Source organism: Diachasma alloeum, unplaced genomic scaffold (assembly GCF_001412515.2).
Source record: "Diachasma alloeum isolate Michigan unplaced genomic scaffold, Dall2.0 Dall_scaffold_00214, whole genome shotgun sequence".
Classification (NCBI taxonomy): Eukaryota; Metazoa; Arthropoda; class Insecta; order Hymenoptera; family Braconidae; genus Diachasma; species Diachasma alloeum.
The window spans coordinates 1,004,119-1,025,485 of NW_021680379.1; the positions used below are offsets into that span (position 1 = coordinate 1,004,119).

A 21,367-nucleotide genomic window follows, 5' to 3' on the forward strand; every position below is an offset into this window, starting at 1 on the left:
CAATGTGGCGGAAATTGGACTTTTAGGCACGCGGAGCGTGCCGAAAAGTTCACTTTTCGTCACAGCGTGATGAAAAAATTTATAAATGTAGGAATGCTTTGAGGTCCCAGATCCTGAGCCAACACCCACCATTTCCAAATTCACCAGATAATTTCCGGCCGTCCCTGGACCGGAAGGTCATCAACTCCTTCGCAAACACTCTCGAAATACCTTACAATAACCTTTCCAATACTCCCCTCCTTATAAAGAGTGGAGGAAAGAAGCATCTCACCCAGAGTTGAATTTCCAATCGCCTGAACTGGATCTCGTCCATCGCATCAGAATTCAAAAATGCAGATTACAAAATTCCTCTACCTTCTGCCTCTCTTCATCGGTTTAATCACAGCATCACCAGCACCAGACTCAGGTTCAGTAACCTTCCCCGGTGCATCTTCAGACGACTGTAAGTAATCCCCACAACCACCGAAGCAATCCAACGCCACCAAAATTCTTTCGCAAGCGGTCAACAAGAAATTTCCAAATTATCCCATTTATTTGTTGATCAGTTTACGACGATGGCCCCTCATCTCGCCACTTGTTTGGTCGGAGAAAGAAGAAGAGACCGCATTACAATCACGGCTTGGGAGGTCATGGCTGTCGGGGTCACGGCTGCGACGGAGGCTACGGGTTCGTTGAACGATCCTCGATGCTAACGAACTCTCCCTTTTCTTATCCCTCTTCCCTGCGTCCTTCTTCACCTTCAATCCTTTTATTTTCGATGCTCCCCCTCCCCCTTCCCCCTCGCCGTCCCCCACCTCTCCGCATGGTCCTTAATCCCACCGAATATATATCGTGTACCCCAGCGGCCATTCAAGGATATATCCTGTTCTTCTAGGTGGCAGCAGCCGGGACACGGGGGTTATTACCCGCAAAATCAGGCTGGTGGCAGTTCCTTCGCCACGGCATCCGCAGGATCCGTAGGACCACTCGGGCCTCATGGAGCGTCGAGTCAGGCCAATGCCCAGAGTGCAAGTTTCAACTTTGGGCCTTATTCGGCGACTTTCAGCGTCGCCCAAGCGTCCTCTGGTGGTAATAGAGGATATGGAGGATCAGATTAGTAAGTTGGGATGGATCTATGTAATCCTTACTGAGGGATTATTTTCCATGATGTATCTCGTTAGATTCCCATAAAACAAGATACAGATGTTCTCGATGACAAATGGACTCGCCTAATGCAATAAATCACGTCCAAATGATGACATAAAAAAGACAGGGTCGTCACACCTGAACCCTCCACAACGTGAACTCGATGAATTTCTCCTCCGCTATCGTCTTTGCCTTATGTAAATATCAAACGGGCGTGTTTATTTATGTGCGGTACTCCTCTGGGGGTTACTTCTACAAACACATACACACGCAGAAAACCGATGAAATATTTGGCGGTGTAGTAATGCTCGTAGTTTTGCCATTGTGTCTCGTATATTACACCCAGCGTTGAATGCCTTTAATTTTTTTTTTCTACTTCACTCACTCTATATCACACATACGTATGCATATTTTTGGGGGCTTTCGTTTGAACGTGTGAAAAAAGGGAAGGGACAAAGAGAAAATGAATCTTCTCGGGGTTCTCAGGCGCAGATCTCTCTCGTGTTTTTAACCCTACGCTATATGCAGACGCCCAGACAGAGACTCGAACTCGTTTTAAAGGGAACATATGTATGCTGAAGTGTTGAAGTGAGATGGAAATTTTTGGCGGAATTATTATCGGGCTGTGGCGACGATGCGGGGATGGGCTGTGGTGCATTGCCAAGAGGCCCTTTTGCCAAATCGCTATATTTTAGATTTTTTTGCTGGTTGGAAGATTTAAAAGAAACTGGCTCTCTTCGGTCGCACCAGCGACCGGTGCTATTGTCCCTGATCTTTGTCTGTTTTTATATTTTTTTATTAACTTCCACCGGAAGACAAAATTGCGACACGTAAATAAACGGATCTGATTCTAGAAAAGTGAAAAACATTGCAATTTGTTGTGGGCGTTGATATGAAATCAGTTTGTCGCATCCCAGATCTTTTTGTGCTCGTCTTGATACCTGCTATTTAAGGTGTTTCGAGCGAAAAAGGTAGATAATGACATTCATCTGGAATTCATATAGAATATTTATAATCACAATTGAATTATCTATGAATTTTCCTAAATAATTTTCAGATTTCCTTTTCAAGTTATTAACGATTGAACTCGTTTCTTATAAATGAGTTCTTATCGAGATTTTTCTATTTAAATATTATCAGCGCAGTTGGTAACGCAGTTTTGAGCTAAACAGAAAAATGTCTATACGAGCCCATCTATAAAAAGCGGCTTAAATCGTTAATACAGTTCAGTCTCCGTACAAGATACTAGGCCTGAATCCGTGCCGAGTGATACCCCCACTTTTTGGCTTGAATGTTTTTCGTTACACATTTTCCGTACAAGATACTCGACAAAGGGGCTAGAATTGAGAATGGAGTTGAGATATTGCAGAAATTACTTGAAATATATGCATCTAAAATCGACAACTTAATTGCACATCAATTGAATTTCAAAACGAATGGGCACACGTTGCAGTTAACAAAAAAAATTAAACGCATCGGTCATAAAACTTCGGTCGGGAAAATATCTATTTTTTACACGTATTGCACCATGTGTTTTACGTCTATTTTTTGGGTGGATAGATAGACAAAACAAAACAAAATTCCACCCAATTTTTATGAATACCAAAATGCCAATGAAAGTCTCAATTTTGCCTCGCAGTTTTGCCCCGTATTAACAAACTAACTCATTTCGAATTTCCAAATTGTTATTTCGAAAAGCAACAATACCTTCTAATCAAACATTCGTGTTTCACGTCAGGAATCGTAATCAAATGATCATAAAAATGGAAATCGTCTAGTATCTTGTACTAAGAATATCAAATCAAAATATTTTCCCTTCTGAGCGCAAGTAAAGTGTGGGATATGTAATTCTCGGAATTTTATTCCCCTAAAGATCCTGTGGTATCTTGTACGAAGGTTGGGCTGTAACTTGAAACGGAAAACTGAAAAAATTCTAGGAAAATTTGCATATAATTCAATTGTGATTATAAACATTCTATATGAATTCTATATGAATGCCGTCATTTTCCTTTTTCGCACGAAACACCTTAAATCAAAGTGAATGTGTATTCTCTTGAACTACGATAGAGCCATAATTTTTGGAACCTACTAAGGTCATTGAAGGCTTAAGGATGTTCGACACCCTTTTAGCCAAAATTGACGTTGTTTTCATTTTTCTGGCAAATTATCGATGGGAGTGACGTGAAAAAATATAACGATTTTGTGGTTTGTCATTCTTTAATGGCTCACGAAGTTGCGTAGTGGTGCNTAAATAATGACAAAACGCAAAAACGTTATATTTTTTCACGTCAAATCCATCATAAGTTTGCCAGAAAAATTAAAAAAACGTGAATTTTGGCAGAAAGGGTGTAGAATATCCTTAAGGGGTTTCCGAAGTAGTTTTGGGCAAAAGACAATAAAGTGCTAGCGAGTTAAATATAAATATAATAATCGAGAATGGTGAAAAAGAGATTATAAAAATGTTTTTGAGTATTTTTATGGTGTTCTTTTTGTTTAATTCATTATTCAAGTTGCGCTTATATACTGAGAAAAAAAATTACTTTTGCCAAGTAAATTTACTTACCGCAAGTAAATGTATATAAATATTTGCATTTGAAATGTGGGGATTTTCTTGTAGTTGGAAAATTTATTTGGCAAAAGTATTTTTTTTCCTTAGTGTACACGAGCTTTATGAAAGCTAGTTCGTCTCTTACCCCTCACACTGTTGACAAGGTGCTAGTCAGCAAAGGGAGCTATATTTATCTGCAGTAACCCCTAAAAAATATGGGCACGAAGTCTCATCAGACTTTATCGTTGATTTGATCAATAAATTGACGATAAAAAAATTTTGCGCGATGTTTGTCATTATCCAACATACGCCTTGTTTTGATGTTTCGTGTCTCTTGAAACTAACCTTACTAGCTTGACTATTTTACCCTCCACCCACCCGCGCACCCATCGCTGCTTCGCCCAACTGCGGCGACCCCTTAAGGGGAGCCTACTATGAGGTTCCCCTTAAAGTAGTACAGCTAAACTTTACGTAAGTCGTTGAATGTAGTGAAGAAAAACAAATGTAAAATGCCCGAAAAAAAATTATTCATCATTGATATTTTTTAGATGAATGATAGCTTTGACGAGAGCAAAATTACACTTTTGGGACTTAACTCTAACACTTTATAGAATTTAATTACCACTATAGGAATTTCGTCATTAAAAAGTCAGAATTTCGCGGAAAAATCAAAGAACTGTAAATTTCAGTTCCATTTTTCCCTGAAAATGAATAAAAAACCGGAAAATTCCGGTAAATATATTCTGGAAGTTTCAGGACAGTGACACTGAATGTGATTTACGGGGAAAAAATCATGAAATTTCAGATTTTACAAAAAATTCAATGTAATTTGGGACTGAATATTCATATTATTAGATTGGAAATTCAAAAAAATTCAAGAATTCTCGACTTTATGCTGTTTAACATTCTAGAATTTTACTGTATTTTCAGTGAAATCTAAAATTTCATGATTTTTTTCCCCGAAATCGCATTCAGTGTCGCCCCCCTGAAAATTAGTAGTCAATTGTCCATGAAATTTCATTTTTTTTCTAACAGTTCAGATAAGATTTTCAATTAAATAGGAGCGGGATCACGATGATCTTCGGTGGTAGCTTACAAGAAATTCCATTGCACAAGTGGATAATCTAGAGCGGCGTACTACTTTATGCAATTCATACCTTTCAAGAATAAAAAAAAACAATTGGAAATTTAAACATAGTGAATGATATTTAGGGGTAATTTCAATGACGATCACTATAAATTTTTGTAAGACATTTCGCACTCTGGAGTGCACTCTGTTGTGAAAAGCAAAATGTTTCTTAAGGATTTCTTTGGACAGAAAAATGACAGCGACAAGAAAGGTATGTGAATACATTTCACCATCTTTTGGAAATCAAGACGTCTTGCAGAAAATGATATTGCGCTGAAATCGACTTTGACCTTTTATCTGGCGCCTAGCTACTGAAATGAGGAAATGGGAAAAATGAGAGAGATATTTTGATTCTTCGTGCCTAAATTATCCATGAGAAGCAGTGCCGCCACATGGAGAGAAATATTCAATAAAAATTATGTAGCTTTTCCGTAATTCCGGAGTGAAATGTGGTTGTAGGAAATTTTACGGAACTGTCACGGAATTTTTCCATAGCGTTCCGTAATTTTTATCTGAATCTCCTGTGAAAAAGTAAGAAACCGTCACTTAAATGTTCTGAGTCGATTCAGTAGTCGGTGAGCGAATTGTGAGTTCTGAAATTTTTACTGAACATTTCTCTCCGTGCACTAAATCATCTTTATTAATTCTCTTCATATTCGATTCAGTTTCGGAATTATAATAAAAATGGCCCATATATTGTTCTCAACTAGTAACAAAAGAGATTTTTCATCAATCCTCTGTCGGATTCATCCACACTGCTAGAATTTTTTTGAAATTTCATGGAAGATACTATAGTATTAAATCACATGAGAGTGACATTAAATCAAATTTAGGGAAAAAATGGTTATGAAATTCATGAGTTTTCAGTGAGAGTGAGATGGAAATTTCACAACTTGATTGAATTTTTAGTGGAATATGAATATTCAGAAACAAAATGACATAAATTTTCAATCTTTCCCTGAATTTTCTTGATTGTTCTGAATTTTCACAGAATAATTGAACTGAAAAATCAAGTATTGTATTAATTTCCAGACCATTTGAACAGAAAACCAATGGAATATTTGATTTTTCAATAACAAGATTTCCTAAACTTTTTGTCACGGAAAATTCAGACGAAAAATTTTAAAAGTGCATGGAATACTCATGCCACATCCTCAAGCAAACATTATTTTCTACGATAAATATCTAATTTTTTTCCAATTCATTTTTTTTTCTTTTTCAGTTTTGATTACTGAAGTAGCTGAAGGAACCCCTCTTAGGCCACTTCCTCGTCATCTGTAATTTATATCCCATCATCAACACCATTACCGTCATAATAAAATGATTTATAGCCCTGAAAAGTTTCAGCCTTGTTAAACGAGGAAATAAATTTTTATACTCCCATTTTTTTAATACTGCCCTCCCTCCCCTTGTGTTCTCAATCTCCATCGAATATATACGATCCTCCGGTGATTTCTTTTCGTGTATGCACCGGCCCTTTGTCTGCCTGTGCCAGCCACCAGATGTTCTCGAAAATAAGAAATGCAAAAGTTCAACGAGACGAAGGCATCGTGGTTTTTAAGAGTGAGAGAGAGGATGACAGAGAGGCAAGAGGAAAACAAAATAAAATAAGAAATAAATGGAAAATAAGAATTGAGGAACGGGGGAGGTTTTGGTGCACTCACGGAGGATTAACTGGACAAGGGGAAAAGGATGAGTGGGGAGGGGGTTCAAAAAGCAAAAAATGCGATATCGAGATCCAAAAAGAGCGTGCAATGACCGCCCGATGCGACACGCGATCTCGCAACAGTAATGTAGCAATGGAAGGGATACTGTGGTCCGCTCAATCTTCAATGCAGTGGCTAAATTATATATAGCGACCAGATGTTAGGAAACTATTGTGGAGTGCTATTTTTAGTCTTCGGCGAATTGTTTCCCTCAGAAATAAAAAAATCCCATAAACCAAAAAGAAGAAACCTAAATTCCGCATTTGCAATTTTTTAAATGTACGGAATTGCAAATATTTCAATATTCATGAGACCTTTTAAACAGCTTTACGCATGAATGAATTCCTCCATTTAGGATCTATAGCTCTCCATATGTAACACAGTAAATATAAAAAATGAAACCATTTAAGCAGATTGACTCGGTCCGATAACCCAAAAAGTTAGTTGAAATTTATCACTGTTTACAGTACGCATTAATGTTTTTGCGGTAAAGGGTTACGGCCCTGCTAGCCGGTAAACCAGTCCTCCTCACCATGGCCAAAAGAGATGAAGAAGAAGTGGTAAACGTCGAGAAAAGAAATGTAAAAAAATGAAAAGGATGAAAGAGTAAGAAGTAAAAAATAAAAGAGTGAAATAGAAAGTGGTCCGTCCGGTGCAACAACCTACAGTCTGTGTGACGTTTTAAAGCACACTTCCCGCGTGTTGTGTGTATACATTTTTCTTAGAGGTTCCTGTTCTTTCGTCCAAGTGTTTTGTGTATAGTTGGTGCTGGGGGATAGGACCCTCCTGTTGGCTCAAGAGCGATTGCTGCTCGCATTTCTCGTGCGGTTGTCTACTCGGAAAGTATCCTCGGGGTATTGTCGGTAAGTGGACACTTGATTTTTGTGGGTACGGAAGGATTATGTTTAAGTTTTTGCATCAGTATATTTGCTAAATATTGAAATCGCCCGAATGTTGTATTGTTGATAATTGTTTCCTAATTATTTGTGTCAAGAAATTGGTTGGATTTTTCACTTGACATTTCATCATGCATATTTTAAAATTGTTCATGAAATTATCGTTTGATAAGGAAGGCCAATCCATTGTCGAAACTCAAATGGTGAAATTTAAATTGTCTTTGTCATGCCAGTCCTCGCACGCGGTGTGACCTCGCGTCAATTTTTCAACTTTTACTTGTGCAGTCTCTCGCGATTTAAAGCCCCAGCCTTTCATACTTCAGAGTCAGTACAGTATTTATTGTCCCACGCGCTGCAGAATTTATTCTACTGACTCAAACATGAATTCAGTGGTTTTGGATGTGGTGAAGTTCTGTATGACGTGAGGTTTTATTGTGCTTAATGAAGTACTTGTTCTGCCAATTTGTTTAGAAAAAAAAAGAAAAAAACCATTTAGGCCATTCCGACATTTATCCCGAACATGGCGAAACTTTTGGCACTTCTGGTGATCGCATTGGTCTGCGTAATTGTCAACGTTCAGAGTCAAGAGACTAACACAAAACGTGAGTAGTTTACCACAGAATATTTTCCGATATTTTGAAGAAGTTCATTCGCGTGATCCCTTTGTGTTGGATTTTCAGCGGTATTTGGACAAGCATTCGACGAAATTGTTGTATCATCGGACCTGAATGTCAGAAGAAAATCAAAGGAAAACCGTCAGGGCAAAAAACTACTGTCGAACGTGCCGTCAGGAACCACAGGTCCCCCTGGTAAACCTACAGAAATTGCATCGAGGCTTGTATCCAGCGATGGAAGTCGAATAGAACTGGAGAAAAGGGAGCGCCGAGATATTACAAAGAAGAGGTAATTACGCATCTGGCCCTCCACTTTCTCATTCCAAAATTTCCGCAGTATGTGCGTCAGTTTATTGAACAACCATCACAATTTATTTGGGGAGGAAATTTTGAAAGGAAAAGGTACCTCGAAGTGAACGGAAAAACTGAACGATCAACAGTATAGCTCCTCGTCTGGAATAGTCGCGTCTGATTGTCTGAAGATTTTCTACTTGCTGAGCGTTTCGAAATTCCCAGCACTTTGTCAGAGAAATTCGAAAGTTTACTCAATCGGTAGCTTACCTGCAGAAGCTCATACACCGGGAAACTGTTTTATCGACTGAGTTTTAGTATGTCCGACTATCAGTGTACCTTATCGATAATATGATACAGGGTTCGTAGAGGGGGAACCTTTGAATCGTACAGTGATAGAAAGATTGATTTACTGTCAACAAGGGTTGGTAACTATTAACAGATGGCACAGTTGGATGCTAACAACTGAATATTTTCTAATGATTAAAAAAAGGTTCAGTTAAACTAGGCTGTTTGTTCATTATTAATGTTATGAAGAGGTTTTTGACTGAATTTTTAATTACACGCAAAGAAAAATGATTTCTCACCAGCACAAACCGGTACTTGGCGGAAGTTCACTTTTGAAAAGTTTTAAAATTACTCGTCCCAAGTACACTTTGTGTCCTTGGGTGAAGTACCACATCTGCCGATCGAGTAGAAATGCTACTAGGAGGAAGTAGTATCACTACTTACTGCCAATACTTTTAGTACTTTTTACAAGTACCAAAGGCACTAGTGAAAAGTAATTTTTTAACTTCTCTCAAGTACTTTTAGGCCTCAATTTCAGCATTTCCAATTGATTGCTTTATTGAAAAAAGCGAATATTATCACCGGATAGAATGGGCTTTCTTACGCATTTTTGTGAATAGAAATGTTCAGCAGAAGATATTTTGTAGGAAAAAATCAATAAATTGCGATTTTTATGGATGCTTTCGAGAATTATTGGTGTGCTTTCCAACCTACAAAATTTCAATTTTGTTGAGATTTTTATGTTTTATGTTGTTATCAACATTTAAAAGGCTTCGAAAAATTATTTTCAATTTCTTTTCAATTTTATTACTCACAAAATGGGAATTATTTGGATTTTTGAATTTTTGATGAAATTCGGTTTTTAGAAGAGGTAGAAAAGCATTTTTGAGTTCTTATACTCAACTTATAATGAGTTTATTTGGTACTTTTGAGAAGAACTAACCAGGTACTCAGTACAAGTAATTTTTTTACTTGTCCCAAGTAGTACTGAGGTACTTCTCACCAGTAAACAGTTACTTAACGCATGATCTTGCATTAAGTTGTTTTGTAACTTCGAGGAAGTACAAAAATGTGCCTTTTCCCCAGAAACCCCTTGGTACTGGGTACAAGTACTTTTACTACTGATCACAAGTAATTTTTTTTTGTGTACTTTGTAGTTATTGGCTTCGGCGGTCATTATCTTGTTTGATTTGGTTTGTTTTCAGAAAGTAATAAAATATGCTCCTGAGGAGGACCCTATGAAGGAGGTCGAAATATTGGGTTAAATCCAAATGTCTTGAGCATTCTTTATCATTTGAACCTCATAAACTTCATCACCTCGAATTAGCTAATGACCGCAGAGTTCAATAACTGCGAAATAATTAATTATTTAAAAAAACTCATTTGAAGATTACAAATCGATGCAAGCCTTCAAAAAAATTCATTCGTCGATAATCAATAAATCTTTTATCATCGCACGAAATAAATTTAAGATTGTATGAAGTCCAAAAGTTTCAAATTTCACCGGTTTTTGGTTGCAAATATNACTTTTAGGCCTCAATTTCAGCATTTCCAATTGATTGCTTTATTGAAAAAAGCGAATATTATCACCGGATAGAATGGGCTTTCTTACGCATTTTTGTGAATAGAAATGTTCAGCAGAAGATATTTTGTAGGAAAAAATCAATAAATTGCGATTTTTATGGATGCTTTCGAGAATTATTGGTGTGCTTTCCAACCTACAAAATTTCAATTTTGTTGAGATTTTTATGTTTTATGTTGTTATCAACATTTAAAAGGCTTCGAAAAATTATTTTCAATTTCTTTTCAATTTTATTACTCACAAAATGGGAATTATTTGGATTTTTGAATTTTTGATGAAATTCGGTTTTTAGAAGAGGTAGAAAAGCATTTTTGAGTTCTTATACTCAACTTATAATGAGTTTATTTGGTACTTTTGAGAAGAACTAACCAGGTACTCAGTACAAGTAATTTTTTTACTTGTCCCAAGTAGTACTGAGGTACTTCTCACCAGTAAACAGTTACTTAACGCATGATCTTGCATTAAGTTGTTTTGTAACTTCGAGGAAGTACAAAAATGTGCCTTTTCCCCAGAAACCCCTTGGTACTGGGTACAAGTACTTTTACTACTGATCACAAGTAATTTTTTTTTGTGTACTTTGTAGTTATTGGCTTCGGCGGTCATTATCTTGTTTGATTTGGTTTGTTTTCAGAAAGTAATAAAATATGCTCCTGAGGAGGACCCTATGAAGGAGGTCGAAATATTGGGTTAAATCCAAATGTCTTGAGCATTCTTTATCATTTGAACCTCATAAACTTCATCACCTCGAATTAGCTAATGACCGCAGAGTTCAATAACTGCGAAATAATTAATTATTTAAAAAAACTCATTTGAAGATTACAAATCGATGCAAGCCTTCAAAAAAATTCATTCGTCGATAATCAATAAATCTTTTATCATCGCACGAAATAAATTTAAGATTGTATGAAGTCCAAAAGTTTCAAATTTCACCGGTTTTTGGTTGCAAATATCAAATTGCCAATGTGGCCATCGCCCGAGGGCCTTCATCGATGTTTGAATACATTTTTACTTATCAATTAACAAATCAATTAGATTGATGAATTTTTAATTGAATCGAAATTGACTCCATTCGGCTATTAAAGCCATTTTTTTCAACAAAAAGCATTTATTAAAACTGATGAATGTGAATGTTAATTTGTTTATACTAATAAAAATATTTTCTTACGCTGTGTAATTTTCTAGTTCTTTACACTAATAAGCTGACAAATGATTATTACATTGAAAAAAAGTTAAAAAGTGAATATTTCAGAAGGAAAACTCCACACATAGACTTTTTCCAATATTTCTCTCTTGATTATTTAAATTTATGTCACGCGTCCGTGATGTAGAGAATTCTATAAACATCGATTTTCAGGTTTGGCCAAAAATATTAGTCCATTACTACATTGCTGAGTATTTGCACTTATAATTACATTCGTCGCAGAATATTTCATGGACCGAATGATGTACAAAATTGAATGTTGTTGAACCATGTATTATATTGTGTCACTAGTGCGTAAAGTGCCACTTTTTCGCACGCACATGTAACACATCCTATTTTTTGTGATACCTGCCGAGTTCACTGTTTGAAACGGTAGTGGGTGTAAAGTGGTCGTTTTTGTGCACGAGTGCGTAAATTTCAAGAGCGTATATAATAGAATTTTCATCACACTGTCCGTAAAACGTCTTGTGAAGAAAAATTATGTTCATTACTCGGCCGAAAAAAGCTTTTTTGACTCGTGTGATAGCATTCCTCGGCTTCGCCTCGGTCTGTTCACTTGTCAGAAATTTTTTTTTTGTCATTCCGGCCGTGAGGCAGCGCTTCACGGACGCTCCGCTTAGATAATACTTTTATCGCCTGGTGGCATAATATACTATTCTGACGAATATGATTGCAGAAAAATGACGAAATATACTATTTTCGGCCTAGTGACGAAATATACTATTTCGGCCTTGTGACGAAAATAGTTATTTTGTCATTTCGCCCGTAAAGCAGCACTTTATGAATGTTACGCTTCCGAAATTTCTGATCGAAAATATGTTTCAAAATTGTTCACTCGTATTCCACAGTCCCGGGTAGAAATCACGCCGCTCGAGCTCGGCTCGGAACCCGTATCCCAGCTAGAAATACGCCACTCCGCCCCAGCTTGGGATAAACTCCACGCGCGTCACATGTACCCGAGGTTGAGCCGCGTCACGCGCTCACAGCCCAGCGTTAGACTATTACGCGAAACGTTTCGCCGGGCTTTAGTTGAATGGGCACTGCTCAACCTCAGGTTCATCTCCAATTACTCAATCCCAGTATACTTAACCTCAATAATGATTTGACAGGTCCGATGGCATCGTGATTTGAGTGAAAAAACAATCGAATAAATGTGAAGATGGCATGCTTTTTCAGATGAACAATCACAAGCTCATCAGAAATAACGTGATATTAACTAATCGAATGGGATTAATCTGAAAATACAAGGTAGAACAATTCACTGAAACGTAGTCAAAACTTTCTTTTTTCTCGCGAATACAACAAACAAAATCAAGAAAAATAATCACTTGAAAAACGTTAACGAACCTTTATTATTAATTATCAACGCTACAGGAGAGGATATTCTTCATTTTTCGATAGGCCTACGAGTTCTAAGAATATTCCACGATTTATTAGGGAAATGTTGAATACAGGTATGCCAAAATAACACGCATGAAAAAATTCAACAGAAAAACCTAGCGCTTTCTATTAAATTTCTATTGGAATTCTATGAGAATTCTCTGGAAGTTCTATTAGAATTCTATTCGTTTCTTGCGCCGATTCTATAGGAGATTATGCAACTTCATAGAGTCTTTTTGTTAAGGTAAAATTTGGTGCAAGAAAGTAAATAGGTTTTTATGTTCCTATAGATTTTTTTAGGCGTAAGATTTCTAAGTTTTTTCCGCTCGGTTTTTCTTGATTTTCCAAAGTATTCAAATTTTAAATCGATATTCTAAAAATGCATAAATATCATTCTATTCCACCCTCCACTCGAAACGACACGACTCAATCGGAGCTGAGTTGAGCTAAGCGTTGAGCCACAGCTCAAACTCAAGTGCCGGGTTATGCCGTCTGATGAGCGTTCGACTGTGAGCCGGTATGGAGCGGCGTGTCGCGGCATGAACTCGGGTCAAGCGGCAAGCCGAGGCTGAGCTCGCGCTCACCCGAGTTGCGGCTGAATCCCCGGTTGAATTTCTACCCGGGGTGCCGAAAAGGAAATGATAAATAAAAAATTAATAATTGGATAATTGTCATGGTTTGATAATATTGTTAAATAAATGCCCTTTTTAATAAATAATACCTTTATTAATTATTAAAAGGTACAAAATAAATAATAAGAAGTGTATAAAAATAAAAAGACACCTCTCGAATCGATTTTGCGCCATCCATCATAAAAAGCCTAACGCATTCGTTTTGCGTCCTTTCAAGTAGATCATGACAAAATTGAAGAAAAAATTTAAAAAAAATGTTTTTCTTTTTCGTTCCGTTTTCGTTTTCGATATTATGTCAAAATACAATCTTCCATTACTACAAATAGACTTTCAAGTTTAATGTGGAAAAGATAAACAACGTCCCCATTTAAATTAGAACTGATAATGTACACAGAGAAAAAAAAAAGGAAATTCAAGATTTTTTTTTCTAGATTCTAGAATCTCCAGAACTTACATCCGGCTAAAATCTAGAAAAAAAAATAATTTTAGAAAATAAATAAATGAAATTAACCAAAAAATGATGGTTTCAAGGCAAAAATATTCTGGAATCTATCGAATTAGGGGATTAAGTTCCCCTCATTAGCACATTTTCAAAATGAAAGGGGTTTTGGAAATTCTGAATTGAACTTTTGAAAAAATGGAAAAAAATTGTCCTAAAAGGTTGGGCTCAGAAGATTCGGCATCATCTAAAACGTGCAGATTCATTATCCCCTAAAGAAATATTTTTTTCACTTTTTAGCCCAATTTCAAATTTCCAAATTCCCTTTAAAAAATAAAATTTGATCGAATGGCCCATATACTTAACACTCCATTGGTCGCGCAAAACTTACGAACGCCGTTAGTCGCGCCATGAGCTCCGCGCCGCACCCGCATAAATCGACATAATCATAAATTGAAAGATCTAGGAAAAATTTGAAAAAAATCGAGAGTGATCTAGATCGTATACTTGAAGAAGTCCCGTGAGATTATATATTCAAGCTCAAGGTTGTCATGTTTTTCTAAAAAATCGCCTTATACACAGTACACGGTCCGAAGTTTCGAAATACAAATTTGAAAATCTAACTACTTATGATATTTTCATTGATAGGGCTTCTAGACACTTCAAAATGAGATGTCAAATTTTTTGAAATTTTTCTGAAGCTTTACTGCAGTAGAGTTAAAAAAATCGGAAAAAGTGCGGCGCGGTGCTCATAGCGCGACCAACGGAGGCTTAAGGGGTCTCCGCAGTAGTTTTGGGTAAAATATGACAATGTGCTTGCGAATTAAATATATCATATAGTAATCAAAAATGTTAAAAAGGTATTTGTAAAAGCAATTTTAACTACTTTTATGGTTTCGTTCGTGTTTAATTAATTATTCAAATTGCGCCTTATACACAACCTTTATGGACGCTACTTTGTCCCATACCCCTCACACTGTTGACAATGTGCTAGCCAGCAAAGGAAGCTAAATTGTTCTATATTAAGCCCTAAACCATATGGGCACGAAGTCCCATTGGGTTTTATCGTTGATTTGTTTAATAAATTAATGATAAAAATACTATGGCGATGTCTGTCATTATCCAACATACGCCATGGTTGATGTCCCGTCTCTCTCGAAACTAACCTCACCAACTTGACTATTTCACACTCCACTCACCCGCGCGCCCATCGCAACTGCGGAGACCCCTTAAATCAACCCTGACAATGCTTGAATCAGTTTTTAACGTACCTGAGACAATCTTCGGAACGTCATTTTTCGGGTCTAGTCTTAACCCGGGATTCCCATCAATATTAAATTTCTGTAATATTACACGGATTTGACCCTTACATTATTGACGGTTTAAAATATGTTGATTCAATTTTTCAAATAATATAATATTAATAATCTGATTTTTTACGAATAACGATATATTTAAAATTTGTTAATATGAAACTGTAAATTTACTACTAAGTGAATAATTCAAATTTCTTGAACGGGAATTTTCGATTACACAAGTAATCGTCAATCTTCCTACCTCAAATTATTGATTGATAAAATAGTTGAAAATTTGAATATTTGAATTGATGATAGTCAAGTACTCAAAAAATTTCAAGAGTGATGTTATCTAATTAGGGGCTACAATATTAACCGTAATAAAATATTACAAATTTGGCTATCCCTGGTCTTAACTAATTCGACTCGTTGATTTTCTAGGTGGCAAGATCTTGGTTCCGCTGGATATCTGCTGAAATATCGTAAACGTTGATTCCTACAATAAAACAAAATTCAACTGAGCACGTTTTGCGAGGACAACCGCACGACACTCACCACCTCATCTGTGATCACACGTTTCGGCCCCGCTTTTGGACTTCGGCTGTTACAAAAAGGATAATAAAAATTTTCAGTCACACAAAAGAACAAGTTCTCCATTCATTTCTTTCCCACCGGATTCCTATCTACTTCCTTTCAATAAATTCACCAACGAGCATAAGGTAATTCAATTTAAAGCGGGAAATCACGAAAACAAAAGGAATAACTTTTGTATAGATATTATCAATTCACGATCCGTCGCTTCGGTACACGAGTGTTTATGTCGATTCGGTTACACTTGTGGTTATTTTATGTTGCCCCATGGATATTAGCGGGTAATTCCTCGCCCTGGTCTTCAACAGTGACTACTGATTAGATTGGTTGCTTCTAAAATCTATTGCTTCCTTCAAACATTTGTATCTGAAATATCAATTTATATTCTTGGATTTCAACGGATACTTTCAATTTATACATTTTTTCTATTGTGACGTGAGAGGTTTTGTCCTTCGTTTATGGAATCGCCCTTCGAATTGATAAACAATGCTCAACTAGCTGCACTCAGAACACGTGGGAAGTTCGCTCAAGATCTAACGTGACGCCACTAATACATATCGGAACATTATCGATTCGACAAAAAAAATATCCGTCTATCCAAGAATCTGTTAAACTTATTGCAATTAGAAAATTTTTTTTTTCGCGCATTTACTAGAAGAATTCCTAGAGTCACAAGTAAAATCGTCTAAATAATCGGGATTATAAAAATAAATACGTAATTGGGGAATCGGGGCTTTGTTTCTCCGGTAAAATTTTTTTTCCAAAATTTTGCCGACTGGAAATTTCCTTTTTGAAAATATCCTCTTGAAAATAGCTCACAAAAATAATGATTCATATTTCAGTTCAAATCCATTTTATTCAATGAAGTGATTCGAAAAATTGATCGATTCGTATTTTTTTAAACGTAACGGCCCAACTTAGTACGACTTTTTCAAGAAATTTGGAGGATTTGTCTGGAATTCACAGAGACTAGATAAACGGAAAAAAAATTTCTAGAAAAATTCATGTGCTGAGCACCATAAACGAACCACAATCCTCACACTTAGAAAAATTATTGTGCAGCACCAGAACGATTCTGGTGCCCGATAATGTTTCTGGGGCTTCACAATAATTTCTCCAATTGTGCATGTTGTGACTAATTTATGCTGCTAGCACATGAATTTTTGCTAGAAAATTTTTCTCAGTGTATTCTTTCCAGTTTAAAAAAATATATCTTTCTCTGAATTAAAGATTGAAAGGTATTATTCCACATTATTCATGTACAAAATTATGCATTTTGTAAATTATTCAGAGTTCATGCGGAAAAAGAGGGAAATTAGGAGAAATTTTAATTAGAGAACTTCAAGGGAGAAGTTTGTTACTGAAAAATGTTAATAAAATTGCTGAATGAAAGTTTCTAGCAAAGACGTCATGATTTTCTATATAGTTTCATCATGCATGATATCAGAACTCCGATGATCCACGTCCAGACATCCTAGTATAGAGCAATTCATCAAAAAATGTTTTTTTCTAAAAAGTCACATATCGTTATTTTATCGATTGGGGGCTTATTCTCGACCTGCGTGTAAACGGATTTGAATGTGAACGGGGCTTCGTTTACGAATTGCACATGGTAATCCCACAGGCGATCCGTGAACGCAGACGCATTTACACACGAATTCGTCTCCACAAAACTCGAGAATAAGCCTCCAGAATGACTTAAAGATGTTTATCCAAAATCGCAAGTTTTCAAAAAAAATTGATTTTTTCCAACTGAGAGATGAAGTTATTTATTCTCTTCATCTTGATAACAATTTTAATCCACCAACCCATGTTTATTATTTAGAAATGGAGTGGACAAAATGTACCAAATGCATGCGCTAACATGCGCTTATACGGGATAGAATCTTTCGAATATTTCATCGTTTTTTCCGGGGACCCCAAATTGTACCCTGGCCATTTGATTCAGTATAGTTTTGTACATTACCTTATTTTTTTTCTACTTTTAGCATCTTTTAGTAGGTAAATTATAAATTACAACATAAATCCCATAAGAGCCCGTGTACAAAGAAAAATTTGTTTATTTATTTCTGGCGAGATTATTGCGATAAATTTTTTTTTAACATCAAAGAAGTTAGTTTTATATGTTCTGCTATCAGCCAAAAAAGTCATAGAATTTTTCTTGAACACGAAAAAATAAGATTCGCTGAAAACGGCTAAACATCCTTAAAAAGTTATATAATAAAAGTTTGTTTTTTTTTCTTTCTGCTTCCGAATAGAAGCATAGTATTCTTCGGATTTTGACATTCTCTAATTTTGCCTGAAAATGATGTAGAATGGTATGAAACGTGAAGAAATGATGTTTTTAGAAAATGTCTGTATGTCCGGGTCTGATAGTTCGGTTTTTGGGTTACCACTTTTTAGAAAATATATCATTAATACAGGAAAATTCATTGATATGGACGCAAAATTTTCACCCATACTAGGTACTATTAACCTCAAGTTTGATGCACAATTTCAGCCCGATAGGTCCAATAGTTCCAGAGATACTCAACTTTTTGTATAAAACTATATTGGTCAATATCTCAAAAACTACTTCACCAATTTCATTTTTTTTTTCAAAATATCCGTCTCGATGTCTTCTATCTAGATCAATCAAAATATATATACCCGTTCATACAAAGTTTTTGAGATATTGCCGATTTTCCATTTTTTCCCAAGATTCCATGTACGCGCGCTAACTCGACAAGAAATTGAGATAGAAGGTTGAAATTTGGTATCATTGTAGCTCCCATAATTAAAAAGGTTGGGATTTTGGCTGAACGATATTGATCCAGTAGTTCCAGAGATATTCAACTTTTCGTATAAAACTATATTGGTCAATATCTCAAAAACTACTTGACCGATTTCATTTTGTTTTTCAAAATACTCGTCTCGATGTCATCTATCTAGGTCAATCAAAATATATGTACCCGTTTATACAAAGTTTTGGAGATAAATTGAAAAAGGGAATTGCTATGGATCCATTTGGAAGCTTACTACCAATGGAATTGCTAGAAATAGGAAATTGAAATTAGTGATGTCGTCGAGACTAGCCGAGAATTATTTTGAAGAGATCATCCCGGTCTGGAAAAACATCGAAAGTTTTGGAATCGTCGCAATCTCGAAAGACATTGGATCGGTGCATCTCGTCACAATTCCAAGAGCATTTATCTTGCCTGGATCTCGAGATTTTCGGTTTTTACGTTCACGAGACGAGACGAGATGCACCGATCCAATGTCTTTCGAGATTACGACGATTCCTAAACTTTCGATGTTTTTTAGACCGTGATGATCTTTCCAAAATAATTCTCGTCTAGTCTAGACAGCATCACTAATTAAAATACAAATAACACAAAAAGTAACAGTCACGTGCCTTCTGCAATATAGGAGCGGTCAACTGCTTGTTCATATTATCTAATATTTGATCAAATAACGATGAAAACGGGAATCGGCGTGAAAAAGTAACTATAGGAATCATTTTTCCGAGGAACACTTTTCTAAGAACGATTTTCAGGGGACCATTTATCCTAGAACTATTGCAACAGGTCCATTCGGAAGCTTATTACCAATGAAATTGGTAGAGATACAAAGAAAACAGACTCATAACATATAAAGCAACGGTCACATTGCTATTGTCAAATAGGCTCGCAACCCTGCTTGTTTTTCACAATGACTGACTTACGTTGTTTATAGAAATAACCAGCTTGCTTTAAAAAAGGTCATTGTCCGGCACGCACAATTCTTTATTCGCCGACTTACCGCACTCTAATACCTCCGTGATTTGCCTTGAAATCGCAAAGTTTTGCGGCACAACTAGAAAGGCAAAAACCCTCCAAGAAAAACAAAAAAAACCATTGCGTGTTTCTCACAGGTGGATGAAATAATATGAATGCATCAATGATAGTGAGAATTTCTCACGCGTTACCAGTGTTGGCTGCGATTATAATGACGAGGCATTCGAATGCTACACATTTGTACCGCAGGATCAATATTTAAGGATCATGCAATCCCTTCTACCTAAACATGCAACGCATGCTGAGCTTGGGAAATACTCAAGGACTATACGTTCAAATTGCAGGATAACGTTTATCTTGTTTCAAATGAAGCATGGGAAATTACCCTGTATTTTTCGACATTAATGTCTATGATTTATATGGCAGTAGGGAAGAAACTTTAATGTAAGTATACTTTCTATAATAGTATCTGCCGAACAATGAATCTTTCTATTTCAATTCTTGTTTCCTTAACCCTAGATTGGTCACCATGCGAGGGAATTGCCGCAACGTGTCGTTTTTTTCGTCTTGTCACCGGCTGGTTGACCGGAAAAATCCGAAAAAATTTTAATTCGTCAATTAAAGTATCTGGAAAATTTTAGTATTGTTTTTTTAATATTACATCCCAAATTCTGGAAGAAAAAAAATCATTTCCAACAGTTGAACAATTTTTTTCCCATGTTAAATAAAATTGCCCGTTGCGCGACGTTGCTGGAAACTTGTTAATCGCGCCCGGGCAGTGTAGAGTGAATTCGGCAACGCTGGAGCTTAAATAACACGGCGGCAAATCCCCGCGAAGGTGACCAGAGCCCCAAGTTCCCGTCAAGTAACCAAACTAGGGTTAAAAGCAAAAATTGAATCTACTGATGCATCAAGCGTTCATCTGTTCATCAGTGTTATGATTATTAAAATTATTATTCATTAATGATATGGAGATAATTTTAACAAAACAAATTTTCTCTCCCAGATCGGGTTGATCAAATCCAGAACCATTAAGCCTGATTGCGGTATATCCCAAAACAATCGGACCCAAAAGTTAGTTGCTATGGATTTCCGGAAAAAATCTCAATAACTTAATTTTCGTGAGAAGACCCGGTAAACCGCGATTCTAACCTCGCTTCGCTCGGTTTGATCGCGGTTTACGGGCCTTCTGACGAAAAATTGCATTCATCACACGGTCCAAAAGTATTTTCTGACGAATGTGATTATAGGCCTCGCCTTCGGCTCGGCTTACAAAGCCACATTCGTCAGAAAATACTTTTTCGTCACTGAGGCCCGATAATGGCGTTATATGGGCCTGTTTTGAGGGCGATAAATAGCAAATAGCAGCTCTGGGCGGCCGAGGCATGTTAAATAGCGGAACAGGCATGCTAAATCACATTTAGCAGCCCTAGGGCCGATAAATTGCTACTTGAAGTGTGCCGATATAGTTGTCGCTCACCGGATTGTATAGTCTAGTAAGGCGTACAGCGCCGCTGTTGGTCTTGTCGCTAATCAAACTATCGGTCACAGTCGTGTGGAGATAATCAGACGCCATTTCGGGGAGTTTGTTGTGTTTGATCGAGAAAATTGTGTTTGAGGAGAATATTCAGTCAAAATTTGTGAAAAAAAGAGGAAAAATGGCAGATTGGGTACCAGATAGTGACGAGGAAGTGAATTCACCTGATATTTTCGCTGATACAAGTGATGATGAATTGATATCGAGTGTAACAGCACATGTTCACGAGGCATTTTTGCAACAAGAGTAAATGTGAATAATCAAAACTATGAGAAAATTAATTTTAATCAATTGATGTTTTAATTTTTTATGGATTCCCTTTCCATCATTTTCCGTTTTATAAATTTCCAATTTTTTT

The 21,367-nt window shown here is 36.4% G+C and overlaps 2 protein-coding genes across 2 annotated transcripts; both read left to right on the forward strand.

Annotated features, from left to right (window-relative positions):
* Positions 1 to 330: 330 nt before the first annotated feature.
* Positions 331 to 1,097, forward strand: LOC107037146 (spidroin-2-like). Its single transcript, XM_015255535.1, has 3 exons — positions 331 to 442; positions 546 to 666; positions 875 to 1,097. Exons 1-3 carry the CDS (start codon positions 331 to 333, stop codon positions 1,095 to 1,097), a joined length of 456 nt encoding a protein of 151 aa, XP_015111021.1.
* Positions 1,098 to 7,322: 6,225 nt separating this feature from the next.
* On the forward strand, positions 7,323 to 15,768 carry LOC107037186. Its single transcript, XM_015255588.2, has 4 exons — positions 7,323 to 7,371; positions 7,876 to 8,006; positions 8,085 to 8,307; positions 15,568 to 15,768. The coding sequence occupies exons 2-4, from the start codon at positions 7,925 to 7,927 to the stop codon at positions 15,617 to 15,619; spliced, it is 357 nt and encodes a 118-aa protein (XP_015111074.1). The 5' UTR covers positions 7,323 to 7,371; positions 7,876 to 7,924; the 3' UTR covers positions 15,620 to 15,768.
* Positions 15,769 to 21,367: the final 5,599 nt, after the last annotated feature.

Excerpts from the sequence above, each read along its gene's own strand:
- LOC107037146 (XM_015255535.1), top strand. The coding sequence starts at position 331 with ATGCAGATTACAAAATTCCTCTACCTTCTGCCTCTCTTCATCGGTTTA. Across the intron at positions 443-545 it reads CGGTGCATCTTCAGACGACT|TTTACGACGATGGCCCCTCA; the intron begins GTAAGTAATCCC and ends TTTGTTGATCAG. Across the intron at positions 667-874 it reads GGCTGCGACGGAGGCTACGG|GTGGCAGCAGCCGGGACACG; the intron begins GTTCGTTGAACG and ends CTGTTCTTCTAG.
- LOC107037186 (XM_015255588.2), top strand. The coding sequence starts at position 7,925 with ATGGCGAAACTTTTGGCACTTCTGGTGATCGCATTGGTCTGCGTAATT. Across the intron at positions 8,007-8,084 it reads TCAAGAGACTAACACAAAAC|CGGTATTTGGACAAGCATTC; the intron begins GTGAGTAGTTTA and ends TTGGATTTTCAG. Across the intron at positions 8,308-15,567 it reads CGAGATATTACAAAGAAGAG|GTGGCAAGATCTTGGTTCCG; the intron begins GTAATTACGCAT and ends TTGATTTTCTAG.